Genomic DNA, 16,928 nt, shown 5'->3' on the forward strand with positions numbered 1-16,928 from the left:
ACCATTTGGTTCACAGGCCGGTGCTCAATCCACTGAGCCACACCAGCCAGAGTGAATTACTTTTTTTAAAACTAGTTTTAGTCATTTTGTTTGGTACTGGGGGAGGGATTTTGTGACCAAGACTTACACCTCCTCCATCACTATCTAGAAGTCGAGACCAACATTTAAGAGTCGGAAAGTCAAAAAGGACGCTACAAAGGAGAAGACACGGTGGCCAGAGAGACGGGAGGAGAACCATGAGGCTGGGGAACCACAGGAGCCAATGGCAAGGCGCTTCAAAGCAGGAAGTGGTTAACACGGTCACGTGCTGAAACAGGCCACCATGAGGTAAGGACTGCGAAGTGTACACTGGCACCGGGACACGAGGGTGGGACGCCAGACCCCAACACCAGAGGAGGTAATTTTCTGAAGCTGATGCCATAAGCTACAGGTTAGATACTGCTGTTTTGGGGCCATGAACTATACTAGCAAAACTAGATGCACGGTCAGATTTAGAGACTAAAAGCTCATTGTTACAAAAGAATTCCAATGATACCTACTGCAAATATAATTTAAAAAACTGAAAGCATGAAAAATGTGAGCTTGAGGCTGTGTGACTTTTTCGGGGAGACTAGTTCATGGTATCCAAGTCCTCTGGGGGTACCGGCCATAACGTGGACTTTCTGGGTAATGTGTTTGCATTGATGTTTCTCCCAGTAATTACTTATCTACAGGTCCTGCTAAAAGTTACATTTTATCCCAATTATTTACTATTACATTTAAATATAAACTATCAAGCACAAAACTTAAAACGATTTCTAAAATAATTTTGCCTCCAAATAATGATAACATTTTAAATCCCAACTAAGAAAGCTTAGGCTGTGTGTTCAAATGAACGATTCGTTCTAATTACCACGGAGTCTGGGTAAAGCCTTTTCAGGCGCTCCATGACCTCTGCCCTCTTCTGCTGGCGTTTCCCCTCATGGTAATCGATCCCCGCATTCTGCAGTTCACTTCTGACAAGGCTCATCTCTTCATTGACTTCAGAAATTCTTGACTTTGTTTTTGCAATTTCATCCACTAGGGTTTCCTCTTGCTGTTTTTTCTCTTTTAAGCAATCCCTACATAATAAGAACAACAATCAATTATACAGCAAAAAGAAAACCTAAAATTTAGGAATGACAGGGTACGACATACTCACGTCTGACCCTGCAGGGGAATGGAATAATGGGGGTGCTCTAACAGTTCTAGTGGATGAAAACGCTGCAATAAAATAAACCTAGCACCAAATCTGGACAAAGAGATTTTGATCATTCTTCATTGATTCAAAAGATAATGTACTTCTGGATACTGAAAAAGCAAGTATGGATCATCTTAACTGCAGCAGTCATCATGAGCTTAATAATAAGTAAATACCACTTTAAAAAATTCTCAATGGCAGAATACTTAGGTTGTGCTAGCTTTCATGACATAACTTTTATTATAAAATATCAATACCAAAAAGGAGTTCTAAGTTTCACCACTGATAAACATTTATATTTTCAAAATGTAAATATTTCATTCATGTGCTTAAGTGTAATTTTTAATTGTACACGATGAAATAAAAGTAACGGAGGAGCAAAAACAATGATACAATGAAAGCATTCACTTGACAGAATACAAATAAACCAGACCCTAGAAATGCAAGACAGCTGCGAGGAACTTCCTCTTTAAACAATACCCACATGCATGTTTTTGTGTACTCTTCCAGCTTCTCTATTCGCTTTTTATAATCTTCTATTTGTTCTTTTATTTGTTTTAGATTTTCCTAAATTAGAAATGAAACCTAAAATCAATTACAGCAACTCCAAATAAATAAAATCAATTAATTTTCACTATATGCTTAGAACTTACTGTAATAACCTTAGTTGTTCTGAATTGGAAATATATAAAATTTAACCACACAAAAACACTCATAAGAGCGAATTTTAATTTTGAAAAGGCAGGATGGTACAGAGCTTTCAGGTTACAGGAATCAGGGTTCAAACCCTAGCTCTACCACTTATTATTATCTGATCACGAAGTTTACTCTGGTAAACTCAAACACCAACAGAATTATTTTCAAATATCTATACACAGTTCTTTTTTCTCACATATCTGGAACTTTTTAATTAAAAAATTTTAAATTTGTACCAAATTGAGATGGAGTAAACAGGTCATCCACAGAGAAATAAAAAACAATGGAATAACAATATAAACTAACTTTGAATGTGCCTTTTAATTAACAATTAAAAGAAAATAAATCTCAGAAAATAAAAACAAGGACTCCCTTTTCTGACTAATAGCAGTTAAGAAAAATAGCATCTTGCATTATAAAATTAGTTCATAAATGAAAAGATGTGGTTTGAAAATGATATAGTAAAACTGCATATTTTATAAGAATATCAATCATTTCCTCTGGGACTTCTGCTTTGTGTTATTATAAATCTATCTGTGCTTTTTTATATATGATGAATCTTTTTAAGCGTTTATTTTTCAATTACAGTTTACATTCAATACCATTCCATATTAGTTTCAGGTGTACAGCAAAGGCGTTAGAAAATCACGTACTCTACAGAGTAGTTCTCCTGGCTGCTTCAAGTACCAGCCTGGCCCCAGACTGACTCATCCCAGTACTGGCGACTATATTCCCTACACTGCAAACTAATTCATGCAGTGAGTGTTTATCCCCTGGCTACCACGTGCCAGGAACCAGACATACAATAAAGAACAGGAGCGTGGCTCTGCTCTCGAGGACTCAGGTCTGGTGGGAGACAGAAAGTTAAATAAGTAAGTCTGGTAGAGTGGGTTAGTGTACACAGGACACACAAGGTAACTATGGGCTGGGGGCAGGAGGACTTCACAAAAGTCTTGCTCCGTTAAACATGATCACTGAGTCCAAATACAATTTGTATTCGCACCTTTAACCTCTCCCCTGTCTCATTCATCCTATGCACCACAGCGAGATCAATCTGCTTTATTCCGTTACTAAGTAATTTAAAACCAGGAGTATACAAAAGTAAAAAATACAATTCTTTTTCAGTATACCACACTAGGAAACAGAATACTGAAGTTTTTTTTAAAGTATATCTTATTGACTATGCTATTATAGTTGTTCCGATTTTTTTCTCCCCTTTATCCTCCTTCTGTCTTCCACCTCCCTCCCTCCAGAATCCCGCCTTAGTTCATGTCCACGAGTTGTACATATGAGTTCTGTGGCTTCTCTATTTCCTATACTATTTTTAACCTCCCCCTGTCTATTTTGTGCCTACCAATTACGCTCCTTATTCCCTGTACATTCCCCCCCATACTCCCCCTCCCCACTGATGACCCTCCTTGTGAGTTCCATTTCTGTGCTTCTGTTCCTGTTCTAATTGTTTACTTAGTTTTTGTTTTCTAGGTTCAGTTGCTGATAGTTATGAGTTTGTTGTTTTACTGTTCCTAGTTTTTTATCTTCTTCTGTTCTTAGATAAGTCCCTTTAACATTTCATGTAATAAGGGCTTGGTGATGATGAACTCCTTTAAGTTGACCTTATCTAGGAAGCACTTTATCTGCCCTTCCATCCTAAATGATAGCTTTGCTGGATAGAATCATCTTGGATGTAGGTGCTTGCCTTTCATGACTGCAAATACTTCTTTCCAGCCCCTTCATGCCCATAAGGTTTCTTTTGAGAAATCAGTTGCTAGTTTTATGGGCACTCCCTTGCAGGTAACTATCTCCTTTCCTCTTGCTGCTTATTTTTAATCCTGGGTAATTTAATTATGATGTATCTTGGTGTGTTCCTCCTGGGGTCCAATTTCTTTGAGACTCTCTGGGCTTCCAGAACTTCCTGGAAGTATATCTCCTTTGGCAGATTGGGAAAGTTTTCCTTCAGTGTTTGTTCAAATGATTTTTCAATTCCTTGCTCTTCCTCTTCGCCATCTGGCATCCATGTGTCTTGGATGTTGGAGTGCTTAAAGTTGTCCCAGAGGTTCCCAAGCCTCTCCTCATTTTTTTTTTAATTATTTCTTCATTCTGTCCTGGTTGGATGTTTATTTCTTCCTTGTGTTCCAAATCATTGATCTGAGTCCTGATTTCCTTTCCTTCACTGTTGGTTCCCTGTACATTTTCCTTTATTTCACTCTGTAAAGCCTTCATTTTGCAACCGAGCTCAATCAATTCTGTGAGCATCCTGATTACCAGTGTTTCAAACTCTGCATCAGATAGGTTGTCTGTGTTCTCATCACTTAGCTTTTTCTGGAATTTTGATCTGTTCTTTCATTTGGGCCCTATTTCTTTGTCTCGCTGCACCCCTTATGTTGCAAGAAGCAGAGCCTTAGGTATTCACCAGGGCCCTAGCCCCACTTTCCAACCAACTCTCTGGTGAGTCTGGGAGTTTGTTCGACCTTCACAACCCCCACAGCGTCTTACAGCTAGAGGTTTTAAGTCTTAAGTTTCCCAGTCAGCCAGCCCTGCCTCGCCCGTGTGGTCTGCCACCTTGCCGCGTGTCGTCTTCACCCATTCTACCAGTCTGGGTGAATGTGTAACTCCCTGGTTGTCAGAGTTACACACAGTTTGATCTTCTGGCAGTTCTGGTTGCATATTGTTTTTAAATTGGTGGTTATCCTTCTCTCAGTTGTGCGAGGACGCAAAGCGTTTCTACCCACACCCCCATCTTGGCAGGAACTGAAGCACCGAAGTTTCCGAGTGTCCTTATCCCACGCAGGTACTCATCTCGCTGTGCTCACGCACCACACAGATTCACTGAACAGGCACCTGTGCGAGGTGCAGAGCTCTGCAGATGAGCGAGGCGCAGTTACTTTCCTCTAGGAACTCACACACTTTTGAAATCAGAGCCCTCATATTGAAATTTTAGTCTCTCTCTTAAGAATTCCATGCAAAGGGGGACAAACCATGGTCAGTTAATAAAGAACACAAAATTTAGTCGAGTGGAAAGCCTGCCTTCTGTCCTCCGCCTCTCCCGAGGCCCGTGTGATGCCGGCAGGGCTCCTCTGTGCTCGCTACTCCACATGCCAGGTGGGTCTCCGAGGGACAACCAGCTGTTATGCATAGAGCCTGGGACACACTTCAGACATGGCTCAGGCTGGAGAACAGGCTCTGCCGGAGGAAACGTGCAAGGCCAGGGGCACCAGCCTGCGGGGAGGTGTGCCAGGGACTGGGCGCTCCACTGGACACATAGTGGGGGAAAATCAGACCGCCTTGGTACCAGGCACTTGGCATTTGAGGCGCCAGCTGAGGATGCTCATCGTCTGGGAAAGCCAGCCATCGCCCAGCACTGCCATCTCGGCACCTGTGGGCAGCTGTAGCCCCTCCTGTCCGGAAACGGAGTCAGCAGTCCTGTGGGAAACTGAACGGGGGCACAGACTTCTCCATCTCTCTCTGCCTGGGTGCAGTTCTTCTCCTATCAGTGTTTCCGTATTCAAAGGACAACAGCAATCCAACCAACACTTACTGGTACCTACTAAGCACGAGGTTGACAATGGACATTACTATGAATCCTGCCTTCAGAAGCTTCCAGTCTAGCAGAGCTGTACTAATTAACTGCACTTTCTTCCAATGTGATAAAATCCCCTAGAGATAGATTAAGGGTAACGAGTGACTATGTGCAGAAGAAATTATTTTCAGGTATTTCTTTTGGGGGGGTGGAGTGGGGAGAAAAGGCAAGCTAGGTAAGGCTTTGTAGTGTGGGTAACCATGGAGTTCAACATGTACAAATACGTAAGTTTTTCCAAAATTAGCATGTGCAAAGGCAAAACTATACAATGAGAATTTGCAGGAATCAGTGTGCAATTTTATAATACAATACAAATTACACAAGTGTTTTACAACGAATGTCTGCTATGTTACTACATTTGTTTTTTCCTCCACAAACTATCCTTTCTTCTATGCATATGATTATCCTATAATACACCATGAGGCATCAGAGGGAAATACCAGATGCTTGGTGTAATATCACACGCACTTTCCTCTTATTCAACCTGCCCATCACTATGAGGTAGACACACTTATCCTCACTGTGCAAATGAAGAAATCAAAGTTCGGAGAAGTTAACTCAGTTATTTACCACGATTACATAGGTCAGTAAAGAACAAGCCTGACTGGAAGCCAGGTCTGTCTTACTTTAAGGCAAACCATTATAATGCTGTCATTTAAAAAAAAATTATTTACTTATTTATTTCTAAGGGGGGGGGAGGGAGGAAGAAAGTGAGGGAGAGAAACATCACTGTGCGAGATACATCCATCAGTTGCCTCTGCACGCCTCCAGTGGGGGACCTGACCTGAAACACGGGCACGTTGCCTGACTGGGGACCGAACCAGTGACCTTTTGGTTTGCAGGCTGGCACTGAATCCGCTGAGCCCCACCAGCCAGGGCTATAATGCTATCTTGATGGTTAATTCTCATGTAGACTATTACGCTCCTCTTGGGCTACGTCCATACTGTTTCCAAATAACTTTGCATTCACCTCTATGATGACACCTAATTGTTTTTTCCTTCATCTATCCTCCTCCTAACCTCACTGGCCTATACTACATGTAAAAACAGAGGCTGCATCATCAGCTAACGTCTATCACTATGCAGACGCACAGCAAATGCTTGCTGACTGTACGAACAAGGGCACTATCCATATCGCAGACCATAAGAGTATCTACACGATACTGATCAGCATTAAGAGGTAACCCAGAACTTTTTAATTAATCACTTATGTCTGGTGCAAATCCACTTATCTACTGAAAAGCTAATACAAAAAGGTAGTAAAAGTTCCCTGAAAACAGTTCTAAACAGTGGCCGCACACGCGCAGGTACCTGAGCTTCCCCGTGCCGCCTCCTCTCAAACGCCAGCCTTTCCGTGTCGGCCTTCTGCTCCCACTGCAGCTTTTCGCGCTGCTGGTTCATGATGGCCACCTTCTTTCTTACTTGTTCCTTGAGCTCTTTGTAACGGTTCAGCTGTATGAGGAGCAAACAAAAATGGCTAACTCAAACCCTCTTTTAAAATCCTCACCTGAGGATATGCTTATTGATATTAGAGAAGGGGGAGACAGAGTGAGAGAGAGAGTGAGAGTGAGAGAGAGAGAGAGAGACAGAGAGGCATCAACCAGTTGCCTCCTGCACGTGGCCTGACCAGGGATCAAACCTGAGACCTAGGTACGTGCCCAGCCTTTCAGTGTACAGGATGACACTCTGACCAACTGAGCAACTTGGCCAGGAGGAGGGGACATTCTTTATATGACATTCTTTACTAACAGATAACCTTACCTGAAGTGTGTTTTATATAAATTAGATTGGAATTGGCCATCTTCTCCAGATAAGATAATGTGAACAAAAAATGAATGTTATACCTAAAACTGTTTAGATACAACAATAAGGTATTCAAAATCAACTCTATAAGGTCAAAGAAATTCTTAAAAGACAAAGGAGATTAAAACTAGTAGTTCAAAGGAAGAGGAGCTCAGAGAAAATTATGTATTTTTAAATCTATGTAGTCACAAATATTTTAATATGTATATTGTAATATAAGATTGTTATCAAGTTAATGAAAGATGATAAAAATTTAGTTGAAAACCTAAATTACCAATTTAGATTGGTAATTTTAGACAATTTAGATTGTCTAGAAAATGTGAATTACCAATTTTTGTGTATCAAGTATCAACTTGTAATTAAATCTTATATACTGAATTAGACATTAATTCATCACTTAACATTTTACATCACCTTAAGCAATCAATTTCCCTTCTGTCAATTAAGTGCTCATGGCTTTTCAAAGCCATGCGTATCTGGCTTTTAAGTTTTTATAATATTCAGGAAAGAAAACAAGTATTACTTTTAAAATAAAATATAGTTTCCTTTTAGTACAAGATATCACGTAATCTTCTTGAAGTATTTCCTGACTTGAATAAATTCAAGTGTTAATGCCATTTAACCTTATAAAGAAAAAATAGTCTAAATATTAAGTTTAGATTTCATACGCAAGTTAAAAAATTTAAATCCCCATAATGTAGATTCTGAGGACACTCTCTTAAATTATCATAAAGAGAGGTCGTTCTTCAAATTTTTTCTAATTAAAAGGAGAAGCCGAAAACCACAGAAACAAAGATTCCCCTTATGTTGACTTTTTCACCTGACTGGCTTCTAATTCAATGTCCCGCACTTTCCGTAGGACTTCTTCCTCAATCTGCTTTTCAAAGCTTTTCCATGCAACATCTAAATCAACCAGCTCTGTCTCTAGGGCTTTTATGTCATCTTCCTGTTTAGAACATTGTTTTTCACTGTCCTTCATTGATTTTTTGGCCACTTCTAATTTCTTGAGGTGGTGAGAAGTGTTTTCTTTGGCTTTAATGTATTGAGGCCTCTTCTGATTTAAAAGTGCTTCAAGAGATCTAAAAATAAATATAAAGTTTGCTTTAAAGGAAATTAAATTTATGATATATAAAGTGTAGTTCTTTTGATCAAATCATACATTTAAAAATAAACTCTAAAAACCGACTTTCAGAGACCATAAGCACATCAGTGGTTGACAGAAGTGAGGGGGAGGATTGAATAGTTGAAGCACAGGGGAATTTTTTAAAGATTTTATTGATTTATTTTTCGAGAGAGGGCAAGGGAAGAAGAGAGGGAGAGAAACATCACTGTGTGGTTGCCTCTAGCACGCCCCCCACTGGGGACCTGGCCCACAACCCAGGCCTGTGCCCTGACTGGGAATCCTACCAGCGACCCTGTGGTCCACAGGCTGGGACTCAATGCACTGAGCCACACCAACCCGAGCAACACAGGGGGATTTTTTAAGAGTGGTAAAATAATCCATATGATACTATAATGGCAGACAGAATATAACATCACACATTTGTCAAAACCTACAGAACTTTACAGCACCAAGAGTACACTTTATGTATGCAAATCCAAAAAAAAAATCACTTAGAGGAGCCCAAGGCATCCTAGATGGAACATAGGAAGTGACAAAACACTCTATTACATGTGTATGAAACTACCTTCCTGAGGTGGATAAAGGTGCTAACCTAGGTAACTTTAGAGATGAGTGGAGGCTGTAAAAGTAAAAGGAGAAGGAATTGTACATGAGCATCATAGGCTAGTTGATAAAGCTGCTTCCTAGGAGGGTATGGATTACCAATTCTGATACTGCCATACGTGATTACTGGAACTGAACAATTAAGCAAATGAATGGCACTTTGTGGAAGGCGGGTTTCTTACTCTTGGAGTGGGAGGTTGTAGGTAAGCAAGGGTAGGTCAACGCCGACAGTGATGGCAGGCTAATATTACGATACCTTAGAGAGAGATACGTCACATGACACCTATGATATGTGAACATCTCTGATCTAGTGGGATGAGAATGGCATTTTTCTACCACTGTGATCTTCCTCTCCCAACTACACAAACCCTGTGTAATTATGAGAAAAGTAACAAATCCCAAAGGAGGAACATTCAATAAAATCACCTAACCAGCACTCCTGGAAACTGTCAAGGCCATCAAAAGCAAGGAAAGCCTGAGAAACTGTCACAGCAAGAGGAGTCTATGGAGCTGTGGTGACTAAAAGAAAAACGGTGTTCTGGGTCCGACAAAAGACAATAGGTAAAAGCTAAGAAAATAAAAATAAACTATGGACTTCAGTTAGCAGTAATGTATCCACACTGGGTCATTAATTCTGACAAATGTAACATACTGATGATGTAAGATGTTGTAAGCAGGAGAAACTGAGTGTGGGCAATATGGGAACTCTGTTCCCTAGAATTTTTCTGTTATTGAAAAGTATTCCAAAGCAAAAGTTTATTTTAAAAAATCAACTTTCAAAACATCACTTTTTTTTCTCTGTTGATCTACATAAAATCCAACTATTAATAACCATTTTTAAAAACTCACTTTAATTCTTTTTCTGTCTGTTGCAGCTGTCTAGTTAGCACTCCGTGTTCCCTTTTCTTGGCTTTCACAATGGCTTCATGACGAGAAAGAGACTCTTTCGTGACACTTAGATTTGCATTTGCATGTTCTAACTCGCTGTTCAGAGAATGAATCTTTTTCTCATTATGATACAGTTTGAAAAGCTGCAGTTGAATCTTGTTTATTTTCAGTTCTTCAAGGAGACTCTGATAGCGTTCTGCCTATAAAACAGTACAAGTCAACAATAGTTAGATGGAAGTATATTTAAAATGACCTTTCATAAACTCAACTATAGTGCTAAGAAATGATCTCTAATGAATATTATGAGACAGTATTCTCACTAAAAGTAGCATTATTTGGAGAAGGTTTCTGGATACACTTTTACAGTCAACCAGTAAAACAGTAAGTGATCTTTAGATCCACTCACTCAGTGGTGTGGGGGTGAGAACAATGGAGTGATGCCCACAAACCTGTGTCCTCGTCCCATTTCAGCCCTCACTTCGGAGTGTGGCAAGTCCATTACCATTTCTGACATCAGCTGCACTTGAAAACTGAAGGCAGTTATGTGACTTGTAAGACCCCCAGCATCTTTAAATTCAATGCTACAGGGTGTGATTTTTCTACTAAGAGAACTAATAGGACTATTACAAGTCTAAACTACATGTGAAGAAACGGCATCTGTACTATCAATGAAAGGATGGGCTGCCTTGAGAGGAAGGCTCCTCATCAATGGAGTATTCCACAGAGCAGGTAAGCGGCCATCTGCCAGGATGTTGTAAACAATTAGGGAGCTGGACTATTCTAATTGTTCTTACAATGTTTAAAGTTCTACAATCCTTCATTTCCATGAGCTGTTTCAGTGTAAGTGCTATGGTCTGACTCTCACTGACAAAACTGAGGACATATACACACATGTACAAACACGAAGAAACAAAAAAAAAATCACAAATCAGGAACACATCTACCTCTCATTTATTTCTTCAAATATTTTTTGACTGCCTACTATGTGCCAGGCCCCGTTCTTGGGAATACAGTGAAGAGCAAGACAGAAACAGTCTCCACTCTTGTATACTTATAATCTAGTCATTCTAGTGGGGTGGGGAGGAATGAAGAGAACTCAGAGGGTAATTAAGCGAACAAATAAACGAGATCTCCTATAGCAATATGCGCTACAAAAGAAACAAAATAGGATAATGCAGTAGTACCTGGGAGGGGGTAGGGAGAAGGTGCTAATTTAGACTAAAGACATGGATGGCAAATGCTGGCCCAAGAAAATGGCTTTTTAATGAAAAGCTGAATGAGAGAATTAGCCACGTAAAGATCAGGCGTACAGCTATGTAGACAGAGGAAACAGCGAAAGCTCCAGGCTAGCATGGAGTGTGGGGTGCTCGGTAAATAGTCAAGGTCGGTGCGGTCTTAGAGCAGAGGAAGTTAAGGCTTGAGGGGTGAACAGGGGCCAAATCAGAAGGCCGGACAGGACAGCAGATTCTCGGTGCAGTGGGAAGCACTGCACCGGGAGAGGTTTTAGACAACAGAAAGACAGAATCTGATTTGCATTTTAAAGAGATCACTCTAAACACAAATAATTCATCAACCATTACACACAGCACTCTGTTGGGCAATGTGAAAGGTACCAAGAAATTAGCACAGAACAGCATTTGCAAAGTATGGCCATGGCCTCCTGAGGAGTCCCCAACCCTGTATTAGGGAGTCCCTGAGGTCAGAACTATTTTCATAATAATACTAAGACTTTGGTTTTTTCATTGTGTGGATATCTGCAGTGATGGTACAAGGGCCAACGGTGAGGCAAGTGGCTGGGCCTTGACACAAATAACATTTAATACAGAACCAGATGTGAGAATTCATCTGTCTTTTATTAAGCTAGATATTAAGATTACAAAAATGTAAAACAATGTTATATTTCTTATTTAGTTTAGAAAACTGAATAATTTAGAATTATTCAGTTTTTTCATAAAAATGTTATGTTAACATGTAATGAGTTTATTATTGTTATTTTTACACTGATCATTAAAATATATTTTAAAAATTTCCAAATTGTAATTTCAAATACAATAAATATTGGTACACATAACCCACATGAACAAAAACTGTTTGTGGTCCCCAGTAGTTTTTAAGAGCATAAGAGGATAAGAAACAGAATTCTGAGCGCCTCTGCCATATAAGGCAGGCATATACCCTTTAGGCTTATTTTTAGGTGGGAGAAGAATCATTTTTGTAGTTCAGGTTGTCCTACCTATTTGGGGGGAAAAAAAGCCCAAACGGTGAAAAACATATCAAAAAGTTTATCATTAATGAATTTGGGGCTTTATTTGTCTTACATCATTGAAAGAACCTTATCAGTGACCCCAAGCCAACATCGAGCAATGTTGACAGCTCTTGTATGCAACGGGTGACTGGTTACGCCTTCGCGACACCTTACCTCCTCCTTCTCTAACTTGGCCTGCTTGCGCTCCGCGGCCACGTTTCTCTTCTTATTGAAATTGAACTGGGCGTCCTCTTCGGCTCTCTGTAACTTCCTTTTCTTTTCCTCATATTCTCCTATAAGCTCTCTGGAAGAGCTGATTTCCTCAAAAAACTGGGTTCTTTCTCTGGGTTTTTTCATAGAAATTGACTCTACGGTTCCCTTTTAAAAAGAGGGAAGCAACCAACATGTAAGTTACAGTGGTCTTTTTCAAAATCATAAACCAAATAACCTTCGCAGCTACTTACCTGGAAAACTAGACAGTTCCGGGCTTTGACTATTATACCTATCTTTTCCAGCTCTGCTACATAAGCGGAACGGCTCACGGGACTATCATCAAAACGGAATTCCGAGCATCCCCCTAAAGATAAAACGAAGACTGTCATAGGGAGTGTAAATACCAGACATATTTCAACAACTACTAAAAGTTTTATAAGATTATTTCTCTTATTGAAATGGCCAGTTATGCAATAGTATGCATGTTAACAAATGCATGTAGTCAATCAACAAACACACTGTACACCAAGGAGTGTTCTACAGCGGTAAACAAAAGAGACGAAAGTCTGATTTCAAGGAGTTTATGTCCCAGTAATGGAGACAGATGAAAAACAACATATGTAAGTAAAATCAGTATCACGTGAGAAAATGTTAAGTGTTAAGGAGTAAGCAAAATAGAATGGGGAAAGGGGATATGAAAGTTTCTGTGGAGCGGGAATAGGCATTGCAGTTTTCAATAGGATGGTGATCTGGATGTGTCCCCCCCCAATTCATACTGAAATCCTAACTCCCCAAGGTGATGGAGTTAGTAGGCAGGACCTTTAGGAGGTGATTAGGTCATGGTGATGGAACCACGTACCTGACAAGGGGTCAATGTCCAAAATATATAAGGAACTCATACAACTCAATAGGAAAAGACCAAATACATAATATGGGAAAATAACCTGAATAGACATTTCTCAAAAGATAACATGTAAATGGCCAAGAAGTATATGAAAAGGTGCTCAGTATTAGAAAACGCCAGGGAAATGCATATCAAAACCACCGTGAGGAGTTACCGCACATCTGTTAGAATCAGAAGGACGAAAGGCAAATGTTGGGAAGGATGTGAATGAAGGGAAGGGAAACCCTGTGTATTGTTGGCTGGAACATAAAATTGGTACAGGCATTATGGAAAGCATGAAGGCTCTTCAAGATTAAAAACAGAACCACCTTGCGATCTACCCAGCAATCCCTTATGAGCACATGTTCAAAGGAAACCCAGTCTCTATCTTGAAGAGGTATCTGTACTCCCCACGTTCACTGAAGCATGATTAACAATAGCTAAGGAATAATCTAAATGTCTGTCAATGGATAAATAAGTAAAGAAAACATGGGAATGTCATTCAACCTAAAAAGGAAAGAAATCCTGCCATTTGCAATGTCACGGATGAAGCTGGAGGATGCTATGCCAAGTGAGATGAGCCCTGCACAGAACGACGGATCTGCATGACCTCGCTTGTGTGTGGAACTGAACGCAGGTGACACCCACAGAACATTTAGTGCAACGGTGGCTGCCAGGGGCCGGGGGAGAGGGAATGGGGACAGGGTCCAGTGGTGCAGAGTTTCAGTTACTCGGGGTGTAACGTTCTGGAGATGAGGCAGGGCAGCGTGACGTGGTTAACAGTGCCGCACTGTACAGCCTGGATTTGCTAAGAGGGTACATGTTCTCACCACGCACACACACGTGCATGCACACACACAAATGGTAACTGGATAAAGTGATACATATGATACATGTGTTAATTAGGTTCATTATGTCACTTATTTCACAATGTATGCTAAAACATTAAGTTGAATACCTTAACTATGTACAAATTTTGTCAATTATACAATAAAGAGAAAAATTATGATGGTTTATTAAATAAATACAGTAGGCTAAGGAATCCTTAGTGAGACGGAGACTTTTGAGTAAGAGCTGGAAGAAAGTGAGAAAACCAGTGAAGGTATCTAGGCAGTGGAGTGAAATACTGAAACTAGACATGGACGTACAAGTATATAAGTATTTCTAAAATAGCTGTGATTGAATTTGGGGGAAATTAATGAAACAGCATCTATATATTAGAATATTAAAACTTATTTGAACAATGATTAAAATAAAATTAAAAAAGAATAAAGAATGTAAAAGCCTTTAATGTTTACAAATTATGAAAATCTGAGGGACTGGGGGTGTACATGTTACTAAGCATAGCAATATTTAGTATTATTGAGAGTAGTACTGTATTAAAGTAAAATTCATCTTAACTGATTTATCAGGAAAGATTCATTATTGTTCTGTATAGTTCACTCACAAGAAGTATATATTTATGATTTCTTGTTAGTGACATAAATCAAAATACTGTAAGAAATGAAACACCTATTTTATGAGGCTCTGTAAACTCCTAGCATATTGAAAAAAAATACACCCCCAATCTTGTTTACTCAGAAAATAGGGATTTCAGGAATAAATCCCAAAATGCAAATTCTAATGCTTCACTCAAGTTGCTTTTTGATGGCAGAAGAAGCCTTCCATACAAACCAAAACTATGCACACAAGCAGTTCGCCACTAACAGGACCAGGCAAACACCCACGAAGAACCTCAGGGAGGACCGCGCGACTTCCCCGTCTTTCGGGTGCGCCCCCTGCTCCGTCTTCACTCAGCAACCGGGCAGAAGGACGCTGCTCGACAGCGGAGGAGTTCGGACAGATTACCGGGTCTGCCTCAAGGAGGGTCCGGGGGACGGTCACAGCGGGTCCGGGGGTGCGGGGCGTCTATCACAGGCTTCCGGGAACCGCTCTCCCGGAGGAAAGGCAGCCGCGCCAGCCCCGGCGCCAGCCCGGGCGCCAGCCCCTGCGCCAGCGGCGCAGGCAAGCCGACTCCGCTCTGGAAACGCCCACGGAGGCATACCTCGGATAATCCTCGCGAACGTTTTCTCTTCTCCGCTGTCCTCCACGTACACGATTTTCACGCTGGCGGAAGCGGCCACGGGCTTTCCGACATGCGCGCCATGAATGAGCTCTTGAATGTGCTTCACTCTTAAGTTAGCTATTTTCTCTGCCATTACGAAACTAAGTGCATCCATTACATTGGATTTCCCTGGGGACGAGAGGAGGGGAGGGGAGGAGTTATTCATTCTCAATGACAAACAAAAAGCAAGCGAGCCTTGCGGGGAGCCAGAGGAACCCCGGGGACGCTGGTGGAGGCGAAACGCAGCCGAAGCACGTGTCTACACACACGGCCGCGTCTGCACGCCAGGGCGCGCGACCCGCCAGCTCCGCGGCTGACCCGTCGCTCGCACGCGGCCACCCAGAGCACGAAGCTGCAAAGCGTGCAAAGATGGAGCCCCAGACCCCAGCCCCACATGAAACCGGCCGCGGGAACAGCCCCGGGGGCGGCGGGCGGCGCTCCCTGGCGCCCAGGGACAGGGATCTTGGGGAGCATCTCCCCGACCTCGCGCGCACGAGGCCGCCCCGCGCCCAGACAGACACGGACCGGGCGGGGCGGGGCGGGGCCGCGCCCGCGGCTCTGGGAAAGGGGGCGAAGCACGGCGGCGGGCTGGTGGCTGCACGTGGCGCTCGGAAGGGGACGGGCAGGAACTCGGGGCGGTGTGGTCACAATAACCTCGCAGGGACACGTCCCGAGGGCGCCACTCGTGTTCCCGAACTAGCAGAACGAGGCTGTTTTGCAGCTGGTGTAAAACGGGCGGAGCAGCCTCTCCCCGGACCCTGAAAGGTCGGCGGGGCGCAGAGCGAGGCGGCCCGGGCGACCCTGTCACCCTCTGTCACCCGTCAGAAGGTGACAGTCACTGTCGGGCCGGAAGTGCAGGAGGAACGAGGGAACGAGGGTTCCCCGCAGGGACGCCCACCGCCGTCCCCTGCAGCCGGCCCGGTCCCCGCCGTCCGCGCGTCCCCTCGCCGAGGTGGCGGCCAGCGGCCGGCCCCCACGTGGCTCCTGAGCTCGCGCGGGAAGGCCCGGGGTGCCGTCCGCCGCTCCCTGGGGCCTCCTGGAGGGTCGGCCCGACCTCCGCGACAAAATGGCGACAGCACCCATGGGCGAGGGCGAGGGCACTCCGGGAGCCCGGCCAACGGCGTCCTTCGCGCCAGGCCCCCGCGAGGCGCCACGGCTGCCTCCGGCCCGCTCCCACGCCGTCTCGGGGGGAGAAAGGGAGGGGGCGGCAGGGTCAAAGGGCAGGCCCGGCGGAACCCCGGGGCGGAGGGCCAGGGTCCGCTCCCGGGCCCGGCGGCAGGTGCCGGACGGAGTCCAGGCCCCGCGGCCGCCCTCTCGTCCCCTCGGGCAAAAGGACGCCCGGCCGCTGGGGCGCTCTGGGTTCCAGTTACCGGAGCCGTTGGGGCCGATGATGCAGGTGAACCTCTTGAAGGGGCCGATGACCTGGCGGCCCCGCCACGACTTGAAGTTCTCCACGAGCAGCAGCTCCAGGTGGCCCATGGCTGCGCCCCCCGCGCCTCAGGGGCGTCCTCACGCGCAGGAGGGAAAAGCGCGGGAAGGGCCTCGCGACGTCTCGCGAGAGGAGGGGGGGGCCA

General features: G+C 43.3%; 1 protein-coding gene across 1 annotated transcript in view; it reads right to left on the reverse strand.

Moving 5' to 3' along the window:
- SMC1B (structural maintenance of chromosomes 1B) overlaps nt 1-16,865 on the reverse strand; it is a 53,950-nt gene extending 37,085 nt beyond the window's left edge. The window contains exons 1-9 of the mRNA XM_036019744.1: nt 16,725-16,865; nt 15,295-15,483; nt 12,619-12,731; nt 12,329-12,532; nt 9,871-10,109; nt 8,116-8,374; nt 6,804-6,944; nt 1,704-1,786; nt 893-1,100 (exon numbers count right to left, since the gene is read on the reverse strand). Of these exons, the coding sequence (XP_035875637.1) occupies nt 893-1,100; nt 1,704-1,786; nt 6,804-6,944; nt 8,116-8,374; nt 9,871-10,109; nt 12,329-12,532; nt 12,619-12,731; nt 15,295-15,483; nt 16,725-16,833 (1,545 nt within the window). The 5' untranslated portion in view covers nt 16,834-16,865. The remainder of the gene's footprint in view (nt 1-892; nt 1,101-1,703; nt 1,787-6,803; nt 6,945-8,115; nt 8,375-9,870; nt 10,110-12,328; nt 12,533-12,618; nt 12,732-15,294; nt 15,484-16,724) is intronic.
- Nucleotides 16,866-16,928: the final 63 nt, after the last annotated feature.

The sequence above is a fragment of the Phyllostomus discolor genome, chromosome 2 (assembly GCF_004126475.2).
Source record: "Phyllostomus discolor isolate MPI-MPIP mPhyDis1 chromosome 2, mPhyDis1.pri.v3, whole genome shotgun sequence".
NCBI lineage: Eukaryota > Metazoa > Chordata > Mammalia > Chiroptera > Phyllostomidae > Phyllostomus > Phyllostomus discolor.